This window comes from Notamacropus eugenii, chromosome 1 (genome assembly GCF_028372415.1).
Source record: "Notamacropus eugenii isolate mMacEug1 chromosome 1, mMacEug1.pri_v2, whole genome shotgun sequence".
Taxonomy (NCBI): domain Eukaryota; kingdom Metazoa; phylum Chordata; class Mammalia; order Diprotodontia; family Macropodidae; genus Notamacropus; species Notamacropus eugenii.
The window spans coordinates 328,027,013-328,045,121 of NC_092872.1; the positions used below are offsets into that span (position 1 = coordinate 328,027,013).

Here is an 18,109-nt window from a genome sequence, read left to right on the forward strand (position 1 = left end):
CCCCTTGCTTTAGATTTAAAATGGAATGAATGAAAACTTTTTTAATTAATGCACTGAAAAGTTCAGTAAAGAATTTTTTTGCCTTTATTGAAATTAGTTTTCTCCACTTTACAAAAATTACCCACTGCATTAAATTTAAAATATCTGCTTTCAATTCATTTTTAAAAAACCTTCAAACTCTTCCTTTACACTGAATTTAACCTTTTTTTTGCAGCAAGCAAAATATCACCCCTCCTCTTTATAGCCTGCCAAACAAAATCTGTGAATAAGTTTTAAACAGGGTACCAAGAAACAGAAAGCATTAAATAATTGCCTCTAATTATTTTCTTAAGCAGCTATTTGAAATCTAGGAGCTCCAATTTAGGTCACTCACCAATACTGTGAAACTGCCATCGCTGATGAATCCTTTCAGGAAGAAGCTGTAAAATTTTCTAAAAGTCAATAAAGAGAAAACAAAGTAATAAATGATATGATAGATATTCTTGAAATCCTATAAAATGAAAAACAAATAATAAATGCTAAGATCTTAGAGCTTGCGTGAAAAATTTGACACAAATAAAAAGTAAAATAGGCTCTCCAGTGAATCTACTATTACTTGGTACTTTTTTTTGCACTGGTAACTTAATATAGCACTAAAAAGGAGCCATAAGATAGCAAACAAATCTAGGAAAGACCTGAGTCAAGACAATGTAATTTAGGGAATTAGAAATAATTTTGTCAATTTTTTAAAAGGACAAAAATCTCCTCCTGACCTTCCCATCCAAATCCTTTTCTCGAGAATTAAAGAAAAACAAAACATGTTACAAGCATTAACAGTCAATCAAAATAAGTTTCTACACTGGCCATGTCCAAAAAAATTTTTTTTTTTATCATTCTGCTCTCTAGGTGCTTCATCTCTCTAACTTGAATGCTATCACTGTCCCAGGTCACTGGTGAACACAGCATTTATTTACACTGCGGTGGACTCTCAGCATTCCAGCTCCCATACCATGGACTCCAACATTTTTGTCAATGAGCATTATAATGTTGTGTGTGGCATGCAAAAGATCCTGTAGCACAATTAAGTCACTCCTGAACATCACTGCTATCCTTGGTATGGACAAGTTGTCTGAAGAAGTTAAGTTGAAGGTACCTCATGCCTGGAAAATCTAGTGCTCCTGTCACAGCCATTCCAGGTTGCTGAAATATACACAGGATAATATAGGAATACTGATAGTCCTGAAATAAACCGTATCTAAGGACTCCTGCAGATCTTGGCAGGTTAGTATGACAATCTCCCAAAGCAGGCCTTTTATATGTTAGAACCTATTAAAGAAGTTGCAAGACTGAAGATCATTTATGAAGAGTCACCCTCATCTGCTAAAATGCTCAACTGAAAGGGCTGATTTGGACAATTTCTTCCCAAGAAGGGAAAGACCTAGGGGTGAAATTGTTGAGAGGTATCTTGCTTTCTAACGATATAGGGGAGGTCAGAATGCCTATGGATAACTATGTTGATTATGAATTTACTTAGAAGAAAGGGGATACACCAGTCTACTTGGTGGCAATCCTGATTCCATAAATTAAAATGGAGAGTCCCAATCTAGCTCCTGTGGAACAAGGGGGCAACATCTTAGCAGAGGCCTCTAAAAAGGAAAAAGATTTGGTATCATTCCCCTTGTGGGACACTCAGGGAGAGGGAAGGGGGAAGGGAAAGAAATAAGTATTTATACAAAACTACTACAGCCAGGCACTGTGCTTAAATGCTTTTTATAAATATGTCATTTGGTCTTCACAACAACCCTGTGATGTTAGTATTATCCCTGCTTTACAGTTGAGGAAACTGAGGCAAATAAGAGGTTAAGTAACTTGACAGAAATCCCACAGCTAGTGCTTATGGATGATTTTGAACTCAAGTGTTCCTGACTCCAAGTTCAGCACTCTATCCACTGCTAACTGCCTCAGCTACAGGAGGTTTTAGCTGGTAGACAGAAAACACTAAATAGGTAGTAGGAGAAGAAAAACCTTGGTATTAGCTCATATTCTGGGATAAATTGTATGCAAAAGGCATACGATCTCTTAACTACATTATTACGGATAATCCTGAGCCATAAGGAAGAACTGGTGACTATATCAGAAATACATCAGCAACTATCCTTCAGACCTGATCTTCCTGGTGCTTGTCTTGTCCTTGTCACAAGTCTAGACAGGGTGAGACCACACTGTGAATTACAAAGATTTGACACTGCTCACCATATGGACCAGATCATTTCTTCCAAAGGGAGGAAATGAAACCTGGGATTTCCGGTCTTCATTTTCTTCCATAATTGGTCACTCATCCTTTCATAAGACCATTAAATTGAACTGATATGTTTTATTCTGTGTTTGTCATAGTGCTGGCTTAGTTTTTCTTTCCTTTCTCCAGTGCTGGCTAAGAGAAGCTTCTTATGTCCCAACCAAGATTAGGATTATCCAGTAACAGACTTAAGGTTATTTAAGTAATAGAAGGTATTCTAGAAGATCCTTAGGATCTTGTCACTATGGGGTGGAATGTGGAAGATATACTATTTACCAAAGTTCCTTGTCATGTTGAAGATGAGGAGCAATCTGTCAACCACAACCAAATGCTGGATTTTAACCAAGTGTTCCTTCCAAGCTACAGATAAATAAATCTTTTGTTAAGTTAAATATACTGTTGAATAACTGGACTTTTCAGCCAACTCCACTATGCCTCTGCTGCCTAGCCTGGTTTCAAATCCAGGAAACAAGATGCCCCTCCCAGGGTTAAGGTAACTTCTAATCTTATCACTATTAACTCAAGTCTTGACTGATACTACCTCCCATGGCCTCCTCTGACTAAAGGACTGGACGGTAGAATATCAAACTCCTACCAATGCCTTCCTTTATAAAGGGCAGAAACTGGACTCTTCCGCTCATGCCACTATACATCTGCTGCTCTGCCCAGTTTCAACTCCACAAACAAGATAGCCCCTTGCATCTGATTCCCTCGTACTCCCTGACTTTGCTGCCTCCTTTTGAGTGATGTTTCCTCCACTGGATTGTAAATTCATTGAGGGCAGGAACCGCTTTTCTTTTTATTACTTATATTCCCTGCACTTAGCAAAGTGAGTGGCACATAGTAGGTGCTTAATCAATGTTTATTGGATTAGACTGAATAACCTGCAAGTGTTCATTCCATTCCAGTCTGTAAACTAAGCTGCCAGGGTCTGGTCTATTCAAGAGCCTCTCCCCTGGGAGTGTAACTAGGGGTTCAAGGATTAAAGGAGAAGGTTAAGAAGAAAAGTTATGGGACTAGGTATACAGAAAGTCATAAAAACTTTCCAATACAGGCTGGGTTCATGATGTGCCCAGTATGCCCAACTAGCTTAGTTTGGTTAAGCAGCATGCACTATGGAGAAGGAAAGAGAAAAGAAGGGAAGGAAGGAGTAGATCCATTACCAACAGGCCATCTGCAAGAGAACTATCACTTCAGTAAAGTGCACAGAGTCAAATTTGATATATTAAGCAAGACAATATGATGGAACAGTACTGTAAACACTTTCTCACTTTTTTTTCAAAACACATCTTTGGAGTAGAAGGGAAATATGATTATCCCAATTATAAATGAGAAAAATGAAGATAAAGACTAGTGATTTTCCAAAGGAATAAAAAGTAGATATAAAGTCCCTCTTCTTTTAAAAAAAAAGTGTATTTTTGGTAAGTAGCATTCTTTTAAAATAATGAAGATATCTATGGACTGTGTATTACATAGTAAACAGAGGAAAAGGAAATTATCTGTGATAAAAAGATGACCTTGGAAAGTTTATTGGTTATCATTCAAATATTTCAATAAATTTGTACAAATGGGATAAAGGTAAACATGTGAAAGATCATTTTCTAAAGACAATTAATTTCTGTACTATGTATGTTTATTCTTTCCTATATATTTCACAAATCAAATTCCTCAGGATTAAAGGCTATTAAATAAGCACATTTCAAATTTCCCTTTGGGTCTGGATATCAGGAAAGATATTTAATGCTTTTTAATAATAGTGGCCAATTTCAGCTATGATTAAAGTTAAAAGAAAAAATGTTAAACAAGTTGGTCCAATAATTTTCATATGAAAGCCTCTAAAATCTAAAACTATTAAAACTTGGCACCACACAGAATTAACTGCTCCCTACCAATTGTTTGCATGCCTTTTAAAGTTAGTTTTTACCCCTTCTCAAGTCCCTTCTCAGTTCCTTCCTCAGTTTTCCACATGGTCTTTCTCATTTTCTGTGACAGATCAGAATGTTCCTATTTCATCCTTCAGACAATTAAGAGCAGGAAGTTATTGGAGAAAAGATGAGTTCCTGCTGCTGTTTCAGAAACAAATGCTAATCAATTTATGAGCTCAGAATTATTAAGTCTTGATTACCAATTCATATATAATAGTAAATAAATGAGAAAAAAAGAAATTGCTACAGGATAGAAGGGAAGTTACTTCTGTTTGTTCAGAGTTTTCAGTTTCATGAAGAGACTCAATTTTCTACTTCTGAGCACACAATAACAGCTTGGGATATATACTGAGAATCTCATGTTTAACAAATAAGATTAAAAAATCTAATTCCATGTAATAAGGAGGTTCTTTCTCATGTCCTGGCAGAGAGTCATTCCTAATTCTGTTCTGATCATGTAACTATAACAAATTGTTTAAATGATAAAGTCTACAAAATAGATGGTTCTTCTACAAAACCCTGATCATTTAGCCATCAATTTAACAACTCATAGTTTTGACACTTAGTAAACTGTATTGGAATATATAATGCAAAGTTTTGTATGTTTTCCAAAATGTTGTATTGATAACCTGGGAGAAATATTATATTAAGGAGTAGAGGAGATAAAGAATATTTTCTTCTGACAATGGTAAGTTCCCGACTATAATGAACTTCTTGTTCTTGCCTCTCTCATTCCCTCCCTCTTTAAACATCCTATGAAGGGACATTTGTCTAGGAGTTAAGTAAAAAGACTAAGAAGTCTAATCTATCATTTTAATTAAAGGATAGGTCATGAAGCATCAGAATTCTGGAGCATTTAGGGGACAGGACAAGATTTGAGCAAAAGGTGTAGCAGTACTTGATAACATACAAAAGAAAAGAAAGGCAGGGCAGGGATATTAGTAATGTTAATGATAACAATAACAACTGACATTTATGTGGCATTGTTTGCAAAGGAAATAATAACTCTGTGAGCTAGGTATTATCAAAGGCATTAGGATAAAGTAACTAGGATTCTTAGGTTTCAGTAGTCTGTACTGAGTAGATAAGGCTAAGAAAAATCCCTAATAAAGTTCTATATATCCCAGGAAAAATGAAGTTCATAGACTTCCATCATTTATGTCACAGACAAAATGGTAAAGGCTCCCAATTCACCAACAAGTTTTGAAAAATATACCAGTTAGCTATAAAATTCTATGACATCTAAAACATTTTTATAAATATCTTATATAGATATGTATTATAAAATAATGGAATTCAAAAACAACTTCCTTTTGTATAGCCAACTCACAAATCTTAATTTGCTACTGTTTTCAAAAGAATTAACATGCACAAATTATTTTTAAAAAGACAAGCTACTCTATAGCAAACAACTTATTTCAATCATGGTTCAAGTATAATGAAGCAATTTTATCAGATCATTAAAATGCGATTTTATCTCTACTTAAAATATACCCCAAATGTCTGAAACAAACGATGGTTTTCAGTTAAAGAAATATTTCATAGATACTTACTTCAAAAATAAAAAGTATACCATCTAATTCTTCCCTCTGAGACTTGTGACCTAAAATGTAATTAAAGAAAAAGAACTGAAATATAACCACTTATGAAATTATTCAGTGATAAATATACTATTAGTAAATTTCTATTTCTGCAAGCATTTAGTATTTTTCAAAAAACACATTTTTTTCACTAATTCTGTATTAAAATCTGAAGCTCTGTTTGGTTTTCTAGAAAATATATATATATCCCTCCTTCTACCATGTGCTATTTTTTTTTTAAGGAACAATGAAAATCATTGAATAACTTCTTAAAGTCATTCTCAAATATTAAAGTGGGAGACATAAAGATAGGAAGACCAGCAAAGAGAAAAGTAAAAATTGCCTCAGGTGACAGAAATGTAAGACTAGCTGCTCCCTATTTCACAGAAGCTGTCATCGGTCACAAGTAGAAATTGGGTAGGAAAAGTAGCTAACCAAATGCCAGAAGAAAATAAGTCACTTGATTTCAAATTTATAAATCTCAGAGGCAAATTTTATAAGCATCTAAAAATGACAATAAAAACCCTAGAGGGATGTGTTTAGAAAGAAGTCTTACCTTTCTGTTTAAGACTAACTTCAATGGTCACAAAATTTTCAAAGAACACATAATATATATGTGAGAAATGTTGGTCAAAAAATTGTTTAAGGTCAATAGATTCAGCATTCTCTGAAAAAACAAACAAACAAAAAAAGATCAATTTTTTTCTATAATCCACAAATTTTAACCATTAATGAGCACATAGTCTATGGAACAGGATCTTTAAGATGCCAATTTTCTTTCAATGAAAAAGTCAAAGCTTTTTTCTCCCAATTAAAGTTATATATTATTTAGTATAGTTTGAGGTCAAGTTTTATTTGTCTTTATTTTAAATTCATGTTTTTATAGATATGATATTTACAAGAACACAAGTCAAATTACCCTTATTTCACATATAAATAAAAGTCTTGAAAGATTATAATTTATCCAGAAATATTCACTAAACAATGAGCAGAGAAAATCAACTGGAAATTATGCTAAAAGTGATTAAATATTCATCCCTTCAACCCAGAGATCCTACTATTAAGATGCCATAAGGAGTTAAAAGACTGAAAGCTCCAATAAACACTAAAATAGTCATAGCAGCACTTTTTGATAGTTAAGAACTTGAATCAATGCAGACGCCCACTGACTAGAAAATGGCTAAACAAATTGTAAACTATTACTGCATCATAAGAATTCAAAAATGGCATCGAAAGGCAAATGGACTAATGCAAAATGAACTGAACATTAACCAGGAAAGTAATATGCACAATGACTGCAACAATGTAAATGGAAAGAACAACATTAACAAACGAAACTATGCAATGACCAGGCTTAGCACCAGAGAAGAGAAAATGCACTTCTTCCCCCATTTCTTAAAGAGGCACAATATATGTATGGGAACTTGACCATTTTCAGACATGAATCTAACTCTAAATGAGTAAATTAACCCAACCAAAGTATAATCAGAAGAATGAAAAACCAAAATGTCAACAGCTTTAAAAGAAGCTTATCAAGTTACCTTGAATTTGGGGTAAGTGGCACAAAACAAACCCCACAGAAAGGTACCATAGACAAACATGCTAAGAGCGTTAGTGTCTTCTAAAGAGAAAACAGTTCAGCTCTCACTGGGGCAGTCTGTTTATTCAAGAGATAGCAATTAACTTGATAACAAGTGTTCAGTTTTTTGTTTTTCTTTAAGTATCCCTAACTGGTTTTCTCCAAGTCCATCTACTCACTTAAAGATAGATTAACCTAATGTGCTAACTTGTCCTCCACACAATTAAAACTGCCCCTTATGTAAATTGATACATTTCATTTTCTCAGTGCCCCGTAAAACTATCTAGCAGCTGGGAAGGACCTGAGGACAGATCCTTGACAGTTTTCCATAACTATCTAAGAATAACTAAGAATATATATTCTGTCCTTAGGTCCAACAAAAGTACACCACCTCTTTCTCTCCCAATCCCCATGAAAATGAATCTCTGGCTACTTAAAAGGTAAACCAGTCCCCAAGTCCCCAACTATCACCTCCTATTCTTTCATTCTGTTAACATGAACCCTACTCTTCCCATGTCCCACTCCAGTCCTGCCCATCACTTCCACTATGCCTATCCATTTCCAGGGATAACAAACTTCCCTTCCTTTAAGAATTCCTTTTTAGCTCCTTCTACCTTCTTGCACACTGAGACCTAGGCTCCCCTTAAATGACACTATGCCCCTCCCTAGTAACCCCACTTTGTCAAGGTAGAGCGGCTTGCTTAGCTTAATGAAACTATGAGCTATGCTATGCAGGTTACCCAAAATGGACAGGTCATACTGGAGAGTTCTGACAAAAGGTGATTCACTGGAGAAGGAAAAAGCAAACTACTCCACTATCTTTGCCAAGAAAAACCCATGGACCATACTAAAGTGATAAAAGGGTGACATCAGAAAATAAGCCCCTCAGGTTGGAAGGTGTCCAATATGCTACAGGATAAGAGTGGAGGATAACTATGAGCAGCTCCAGTACTAACGAAGTGGCTGAGCCAAAGCCAAAGGAAGTTCAGCTACAGATACATCTGGTGACAAAAGAAAAAGTCCAATGATGTGTAAAGATCAATATTGTATAGGAAACTAGAATGTAAGATCTATGAACCACAGTAAACTTGATGTGGTGAAACAAGAAATGAAAAGATTAAACATCTTGAGAGTCAATGAACTTAAATGAACAGGCATGGGTGAATTTAATTCAAGATGATCATTACATACACTACTGTGGACAAGAATCCTAGAAGAAATGAAGGAGCCCTTATAGTATATAAAAGGGTGAGAAAATTAGTACTGGAGTGCAATCTCAAAAATGACAGAATGATATCTATTCAAATCTAAGGCAAAACATTCAATATCCAAGTAATACAAATCTATGCTCCAAAAGATATCACATTAATCATCAGGAAGTGGAATGCTAAAGTAGGAAATCAAAAGATAATTTAAGTAACAGCAAATTTGGCTGTGGAGTACAAAATGAAGCAGAGCAGAGGCTAATAGGCTTTTGTCAACATAACTCGGTCATTGCAAACACTTTTTCAACAACTCAAAAGGAGACTACTTTTGGACATCACTAGTTGGTGAATGTCAAAATCAGATTGATTATATACTTTGTAGTCAGAGAAACTCTATACAGTCAGTTATAGTTCTTTGTTGCAAAATTCAGACTTAAATTGAAGAAAGTAGGGAAAATCATCAGACTGAGTGAAAAAGGGTCAGTGAAGACTTCTCAGTACTTGACAATAGGCTTCTAGTAGGTAGTTAGGCCTAAGTTTCTATCTCCCAGAAATTATGTGACCTTGAAGAAACTTGAAACTTAACTACCCCCTTTGGAGTGCCACCTCAGTATACTGCATTCCAAATAAGGTTATGAGCATTGTGTTAAGCTTTACATTGTTGTTTTACTACTTCCTTGCTCCTTATTTCTAAGGTAAACTGCCTCATTTAGATTGTGAGCCTGCCTCCCAGCCAATGGGAGTAATGGCCAGCAGGGAGGCGGGGATTCTGTTAGAACTATATAATCTTTGTTCTTGCCTTCTGCAAGTGCCTCACTCTCCTGTTTACTTATTAGAAAGGAGATACCCTTTCTCTCAAGATCGTAATAAAATCTTGCTGCTTTGCTTCTACCTTGAGAAGTCTCTGATTTTCATTTTCACTCTGATCCACACAAGACCATATAGGTATGATCTAAAGAACATCCACGACGCATAGATTTAGAATTTAGATCTGCTAGACATGGTACCTCAAGAACCATGGACAGAGGTTCACAATATCATACAGGAGACAACAACAAAGAACATCCCAAAGAAAAAGAAGAGCAAGAAAGCAAAATGGCTGTCTGATGAAGCATTACAAACAGCTGAGCAAAGAGAGCAAAAGGAAAAGGAGAAAGGGAAAGATATACCCACCAAATACAGTATTACAGATAAGAGCAAGGAAAGGTAAGGTTTTCTTAAATGAGCAATGCAAAGAAACAAAAGAACAGAATAGGAACAAGAGATCTCTTCAAGAAAATTAGAGATATTCATGCAAAAATGGGTGTGATAAAAGACAAAAATGATAGGACCTTAACAGAAGCAGAAGTAAGAAGAGGTGGCAAGAACACAGAAAAGAAATATACATGAAAGATCTTAACATCACTGATAACCACTACTGTGTGGTCACTGATGTACAGCCAGGTATCCTCAAGAACGAACTCAAGTGGGCCTTAGGAAGGAAGCATTGCTAACAATAAGGCTGGTGAAGGTGATGAAATTCTAGCTGAGTTATTTAAAATACTAAAAGATGATGCTGTTAAAGTGCTGCACTCAATATGCCAGCAAATTTGGAAAACTCAACAGTAGCCACTGGACTGGAAAAGATTAGTTTACATTTCAATCCTAATGAAGGGCTCTGCCAAGGAATGTTCAAATTATTGAACAATTGTACTAATTTCACATGCCAGCAAGCTTATGCTTAAGATTCTGCAAGTTAGGGTTCAGTAATATGTGAACTGAGAATTACCAGAAGAGCAGGCCGGTTTTCAAAGAGGCAGACAAAGTAGAGACCAAACTGCCAACATTCACTGGGTTACAGAGAAAGCAAGGAAATTCCTGAAAAACATCTACTTCTGTTTCATTGAATATACTAAAGCCTTTGACTATGTGGATCACAACAAAATGCAGCAAGTCTTCAAGAGGATGGGAGTATGTAGTGCCAATGCAATAGTCATAGCACCTCTGGAGGCTACGAATACACCAGTGTTAATTCTGAGTCGTTAATTCTGAGTCGCAAACTATGACAGAAGCAAAACATAAAACACCAGAAAGCCAAACTCATCATAGCAACAAAGAAATCTATACTCAAAAACAATGCAGGGGGCATACCATTCTCAAGCCTTCCCACAGCTAGGTCCTTCCCACAAACAGTCACAGCTCCCTTTCTCTTCCAATTTGCATAGTGTGTGAACTGAAACTAAAAAGTTGTTTTGATTTGCATTTCTTTTGTTGTTAGTGATTTGGAACATCATTTCATGTGGATGAGGTACGGGCTCTGGGAACCCCCTTGAGCTCTCCTTGAATCTTCCCACTAGATCTGGGATTCCCTTGAAGCCATAAGCCTTTCATTATGCCTTTGTCCAATTGCCTAAGGTTGTTTCTCATCCTTGATCCTATCAAAATACGGTTAACATAGCATAGTCCACCATTGTTGGTAACCTCCAGATTGCCTCTGGCTGCTTCCCACACTTGATCCCATCAAAATCTCACTCTCTTGGGTCCTACCTCTAGTCACCCTAGTCCCATCTGTACATGTATATGTATCTGTCTCTTCTATATATAAGATCCTTATTGTCTCCATGCAGGTGCTCAGATTCAATCTAGCTGAGATTCAGTCTGGCCCACTTGTCAATACAAGCTTTACAAAAGCTTAGGCTCCTTAAAAGTCTACCCAATATGGCGAATCTTAAATAAACTTTGTTTTTCTTTGGTTGAAAGAAGGCCTGAGTCGGATTGATTCCAGCAGGACCTGGAATGTTGGTATTTTGGGGTACCAAGCATCCCTAAATCTCAACAATGTGGTTGTAAATATCTTGCATTTCTTTTGAGAACTGTCTGTTAATATCCTTTGACCACTTAACTACTGGGAAACAGCTATTAGTCATATATAATTTATTAATTGTTTGCATATCTTCAATGTCAAACCCTTATCAGTGAAATCTGATGTGGGAAACAAGGAAGCTCTGTTTCCAGAGGTGTGACCTAGTGTGGTTAGGTAGAGGTCAGGAACTTATGAGCAGGCTTGATGAGCTGTTTGAAGGAAAGTCTATCAGAGAGGACAACATGAAGTCACATGGCCAGGGGATAATGGGGCGCTGAGTACAAAATTCGGAACAGTATAAGAAGCTTCCATTGGTCTGAACAAGTTGTAATCTTCCTGTAGCCTTATTGGGAAGTTACCCGTTCATAATGAACGTAGAAAGTACTCCCTCCTCTGAACTCTATTTTAATAAATTTTCCTTAATACCTTTTTGTGTATCAAGTGCATCTCTAACATTTGATACAATTTATCTTCCTTTAAAAAAAAGTTTTTAGAGATAGCCCTCTAAGAGAGGGAGAGAGAGAACAGGTAAATGTAGGTAATGTAAAACAAATGATATCAATAAAAATGTATTTAAAACTCTGAAATTCCTTTATTAAATCATAGTCTAGTATCATTCTACTTCTCCCTATACCTTACCCCTCCTCCCTATTCTTCATCTTCAGCAGGACTTTCAATCCAATCACCCCTGCTCTAACCTTATTTTTCTCCCTTCTTAATCTTAATCTTAACTAGTTCAGTTGAACTCTAGTCTGCTCTTCTCAAATTCATTCTTCCTATTGGTGCTCAAACCTTGCCAACTCCAATAATGATTTACTCACACCATCCGCTTCCCATGCTCCCTCAAATATTGATAAACAGAGCATGAAGAAACTACACAATTTAGTGAACTGGGCTCAGTTAAATTAATGTTACTTAATCTCAATGCTCCTCCCTAATTCTCCATCCCATTTCCCACAAAGGCTGTTCTAAACCTTCTCTTTTCTCCTCAAGCCATCCCCTCCTCCCATCCTCTCAGTTGATAATCTCTTCTCATCAAGGCCAACCCTTTTAATCAAATCCCTGCCAGTCTTTTCCAATAGATGTTACCACTCTTATCCCAGGTGATTTCCTCTCTAATCTTCAATCTCTCACTTATCTTCTTCCACACTACCTTTAAACATACCCAAATTTCCCCCATTCTGAAAAAAAATACAATACCAAAAGAATTATTACCCCATTTCTATTACAGATGGGTCATGATTAATGTGATTTTGAATAATGCTAAATTTGATTTAGTGCAAATTATAAAATACCATGTCATATTTAATGTGAGATAAAAATCAATTAATGCAACTCCTAAGAACATGCCAATTGATATTCTTAGAGTGAATGTGCCTATCACTGAATGTGGATGTGATTTGCTACTGCACAACATATTACTAACAGCTACATTGATTTTTTTTAAGAGCCATTAAGAAATTGGACAAAAGGAATAATACTTCAGACAAAAGTGATGCCAATAAAAAAAGAAATAAAAAGAAAAACTTGCTATTATATTAAAACAAACATTTTAATGTAGCTAAAAAGAATGAATGTAGTCAGGAAAAGATGTCAGAATGCCTGAATCTATGGAGTATGGAATATTATAAAATACACTCAGGCAAAAGGAAAAGAGCAAAGTTACATCAGCTTTCTGAGGTTTGCAAACAACTATAAGAAATGGATTGACTAAAAGGACAGAAAAGGGAAAGTCAAATGTTGAGTGGTTGTGGGAAAATTGATAAGACTGTTGGTGGAGTTGTGAACTGATTCAATCATTACATAGAGCAATTTGGAACTATGCCAGAATATTTACAGCAGCTCTTTTCTGGTGGCAAAGAATTGGAAATTGAAGGGATGCTCATCAACTGGGGAATGGCTGAACAAGTTGTGATATATGATTGTGATGGAATACTACTGAGCTATAAGAAAGGATGAGCTTACAAGAGACTTACATGAATTGATGCAAAGTGAAATGAGTAGAACCAGAAAAACATTGTACACTGTAACAGCAATGCTGTACAATGATCAACTGTGAATGACTTAGCTATTCTCAGCAATGATCCAAGACTCCATCCCCAGAGAAAGAACTGATGGAGTGTGAATACAGATCAAAGCATACTCTTTTTACTTTATTTTTCTCAGGTTTTTGTTTTGGTCTATGTTTTCTTTTACAACATAACCAAATGGAAATGTTTTGTGTAACTACACATGTATAATCTTCATCAAACTGCTTGCCTTCTCAATGAGGGGAGTAGGGAGGGAGGGAGAAAATTTAGAAACCAATTTTAAAAACAAGTGTAGAAAATTATTTTTATGTGTAATTGGGGAAAAATAAATTAGGAAGGAAAGAAGGAAGGAAAAGAGGGAGGGAAGGAAAATTTTTTTTAAGTGAAAAACTGTATGCTTCAATCTGTCCCCAAGAATTCACCAGTGCTCTCTGGTGGTGGATAGCACTTTTTTTTATCTCGAGTTCTTTGGTGCAGTTTGTCCTTTATTGCTGAAGAAGACTAATGATAACAGAAGGGTGATGTCTTGACATGCAAGTGAATTGGATTTAAGTGAGGCAAGTTGGTGCAGTCATCAGCCTCACTCTCTCCTCCAGTCATCAGAACTGTCTTGAATCATTATATCGATTAAGAGTACCTAAATCTTTAACAACTAATCATCATTAATAGTAATGCTGTTACTGTGCACGATGCTCTCCTTATTCTGTTTATTTCACTTTGCATCTCAGTTCATATAAATATTCTTAGGTTTTTCAGAAACCATCCTGCTTGTCACTTCTTATAGCATAATAGTATTCCAAATCATATACCACAATTTATTCAGACATTACCTAGTTGACGGGCATCCCCCTCAATTTTCAATACTTTGTCACCACAAAAACATTTATATACAAACATATATATATACACACATATATATATACATATATATGTGTATATATACATATATGTCTTTTTCTTTTTCATCTTTTTGGAATACAAATCTAGAACTAGTATAGCTAGGTTAAAGGTCATGCACAGTTTTATAGCCCTTTGGACATAGTTCCACAGTGCTTTCCAGGACGACTGGACCAGTTCACAACTCCAACAACAATGCATTAATGCCCCTATTTTTCCACGTCCCCTTCAGCATTTGTCATTTTCCTTCTCAGTCATTTTAGCAGAAATGAATACCCATTATTTTGAAGATTAAATAAACAGGATGTCAGAGTTGGAAGAGATCTTGGAAGATAATCTAGCCCCAACTCCTTATTTGCATATGAAAAAATGAGGCCCAGAAAAGTCAAAATGATTTGTCCAGTTCAATCCAAACATTTAATATGTACCTACTATGTGTACAAGACTTTGTTGGATGCTGGTAACCATGAACACACACAACTACTAAACAAAACAACACAAACAGATATTAAGCAAAAGTAATTCAAACCAAGATATGATTCTAAACGAAGTTCTCCTACCACACAATTCTGCCTTCATGTAAAAGCTGTTTGATTAATGTTAACAATATAATTGAGGAAATATCTAAGATTACTTTATGAATAACATTACATAGTTACAAAATACAAAATAGCAAAACTATAGCATATTTATCTATATATTGACTATGGCATAATTACCTAATCAATTTCCTGGCAATATCACTATACAGTGAAGAAGTTAACAAATCAAGTCCTTATTTGGTCCCATCCAACAGGAAAGCAGAGGGGATACAACTAGAACCCCTTTAAAAAAATTTTTTTTATTTTAGACAAAATACTAAAACCTAAATACATAATAATAAAAGAAAAAGAAACATTATAAACTTAAAATAAAAAAAACATCAAGCGTACAGCAGAACATAGGAGAGAATTCAGAATATGCAGCAATAACTTATCATTTCAAGAAAGCCTATATATTAAATACTGTGCATTATGTTGGAAGTTGTCCATTTTTTCTTTGCTTCCTTCTAAGTTTTCTTTTGTTCTCTACCGTACACTTTTTATGTTGTTTTTTTTCCCCCTTCTTCCCCTCTACCTACCAATCCAAGGTTACAATTGAGCATGGATATATGTATATGTGTGTGTATATGTATGTATTTATATATATAAAGATATCCATGCTATATTGTTATACATTGCATATAATTATGTTTGTGTGTATATATAGATATCTATATACACATATACATGTATGTACATACATATAAACACATACTTTCCCTAAAAGATTCTACTCCTAATCTTGTTTTTGTTTATGCATGTCTCTTTTTTCCTATCTCTCCTGTTACCTTGCCATCCTATTACTTAATCTACTCCCACTCCCCCCTTATCCTCCCATTGCCCTAAATATCTAAAGGCCCCTTTTAACCTATTCCCTCAATCTGTCCTCTAAAGATACCTCCTTTATCTCTCCCCCCATGCCTAGAGTTTTGTTTCTTTCCAAATTTATGACTTTTTTACTGTTCTAGATGTATACATATTTTCCCCTCTTAAACCCATTCCCAGTGAAAGAATATTTCCAGAACAGCCCCCTCCCCCATCTAATTCCTCAATATTGGGGTTCTTCTTTTTGCACTTCATTTGTATAATTGGTTTTTTTAGCTGATCTTGAACTGTTTTACTTTTCAAAGTCGTATCATACTCAGATCTACTCCAATCTTTCTTATAAAGTACCTAATTACTAGTAACAAATCTGAGACATAGGTTTTACATTTTCCATACATAAAAGCTAAACATCCTTATTTAGTTCCTTGTAATTGGTCATTAGTATGTACCTTATATTTCTCAGCTCTTATATGTCAAATCTTCTATTGAGTTCAGGGGTTTTTTAAATAGTCCTGAAAGTTGATCAAATGTCCATTTTTTTTTTTTCCATTCAGAATTATGCTTGCCTTTTCTGGGTATATTTTCAACCAGAGGCCCAATTTTTTTGCTCTTCAAAATACAGCATTCCAAGACCTGCAATCTTTAATGTCACCAACGCTAGGTCTTGTATAATTCTAATAATTGTGGTACCGTCATATGTAAATTGTTTTTTCTTGTTGCTTTTAATATTTTGTCCTTGATCTGGGAGTTTTGGAATTCAACTATAATATTGCTGTAAGTTTTCCTCACAGGATCTTTCAGGTGGTGATCTGTGGATTTTTTCTATTTCTACTTTCCCCTCTTATTCTAATGCTTCAGGACAATTTTCTTTATTTCTTGTGTTACTGTAACAAGATTTCCTTTTTTGATCAAAACTTTCAGGAAGCCCAATTAGTCTTATGTATTCTCTTCTTGATCTGTTCTCTAGATCCATTGTTTTTCTTATTATGTTTCACATTCTCTTCTATTTTTTTCATTCTTTATATTGTTTTTTATTTATCTCTTATAACTTTACTGGCTTCCCCTTGCCCAATTCTGATTTTCAAAGAGTTGTTTTTCTCCTTAAGATTCTGGATCTCCTTTCCTAATTGGTTGACTTTCTTGTCATAATCTTGTTTTTCTTGTATTATTCTTGTTTTTCTTTTTAATTTTTCCTCAATGTCTCTCATTTGATTTTTGAAGTTTTTTTTAAAGTTCTTCAAAGAATTCTTTTTGGGCAAGTGACTTTTTGACATTATTCTTTGGGGTAGAAGAAGGTTTTTTTTCTTCAATATCTTCCTCTGAAGATAAACCCCGGGGCTTCTCTATTCCCACAGTAACTCTCTATGGTTGCATTCTTTCTCCTTTGCCTGTGCATTTTTTAAAAAATAATATAGTTTTTATAATCACCTTTAGTTCTATAGTATAGAAGATGTTGCCTCTGACCTCTGATACTTTTCAGTTTTCCCCTCTGACCTTGAACTCAAACCAAGACCTTTAGCCTCCTATAAGTGCCCACAGTCAGTAGCATTCCCATCCCATTGCTTCTGCACTCAGATGTACTGGCTCCCCCTCACTCCCACTGCTCTCCAGAGCACAGCTGGTCTGGTGTTCCAGATGTCCAACTTCCCTCATGGTGAGAGTAGGGCAAAGAATGTTCATGTGTAAAAGTTCCTATGGCTGGGGCAGAGGCAGCCTCCCAACCCAGCTAACCCCAGCGCTTGCCACTTGTTTTTGTTGTTTAAGCCGCTTTACTGCTTGTCATTAAAGGGGACCCTAGCCTGGAAGTGTCTACTCTTCACAGGGAGGAAATCTAGTCCTGTGGTTTTTCTTCAGGTCTTCTCCAATTGTCCCAAGAGGACCCCTGCTCTACCCCTACTCTAATTTGTTTTCATGGCTCTAAGTCTGCCCAGATATACTATTTTATCTCTTTTGGGGAGGAAAATCTTGATAGTTTGAAATATTCTAACCTACTAGAACCACTTTTTAATGTACTTTCCCTGAAAGACTCCAAATTGACTCCTGTTTCTGCCATGTGTTTTGGAAATTCCACTGAACTGTGACAAGTCATTTCAGCCTCTGGTTTACTCTCTGATCTCAACTTGAACATAAACTTAGCAAGCGGCACTTAATGAATCTGAGTCACTAGGCACAAATGAACTACACCCCAAGGGTACTAAGAAGAACTGAGAGACATACAACTTCGTTATTATAAGTGAACTTTGAAATACCCTACTGTACTGCAAAGGTATCATCCCTAAGGCTAGAAAAGAAAAAATTTTGTCCCAATTTTTAAAAAAGACAACTGCTACATACTAATAAACTTGATTTTGATTCCTACAAAATTTTAGA

General features: G+C 35.5%; 1 protein-coding gene across 2 annotated transcripts in view; it reads right to left on the reverse strand.

The window, feature by feature from the left end:
• Positions 1-18,109, reverse strand: part of RALGAPA1 (Ral GTPase activating protein catalytic subunit alpha 1) — a 325,621-nt gene that overhangs the window by 291,513 nt on the left and 15,999 nt on the right. For both annotated transcript variants that reach the window (XM_072629732.1, XM_072629733.1), the window contains exons 2-4: positions 6,337-6,447; positions 5,754-5,803; positions 374-431 (exon numbers count right to left, since the gene is read on the reverse strand). In XM_072629732.1, coding sequence (XP_072485833.1) covers positions 374-431; positions 5,754-5,803; positions 6,337-6,447 — 219 coding nt within the window. The remainder of the gene's footprint in view (positions 1-373; positions 432-5,753; positions 5,804-6,336; positions 6,448-18,109) is intronic.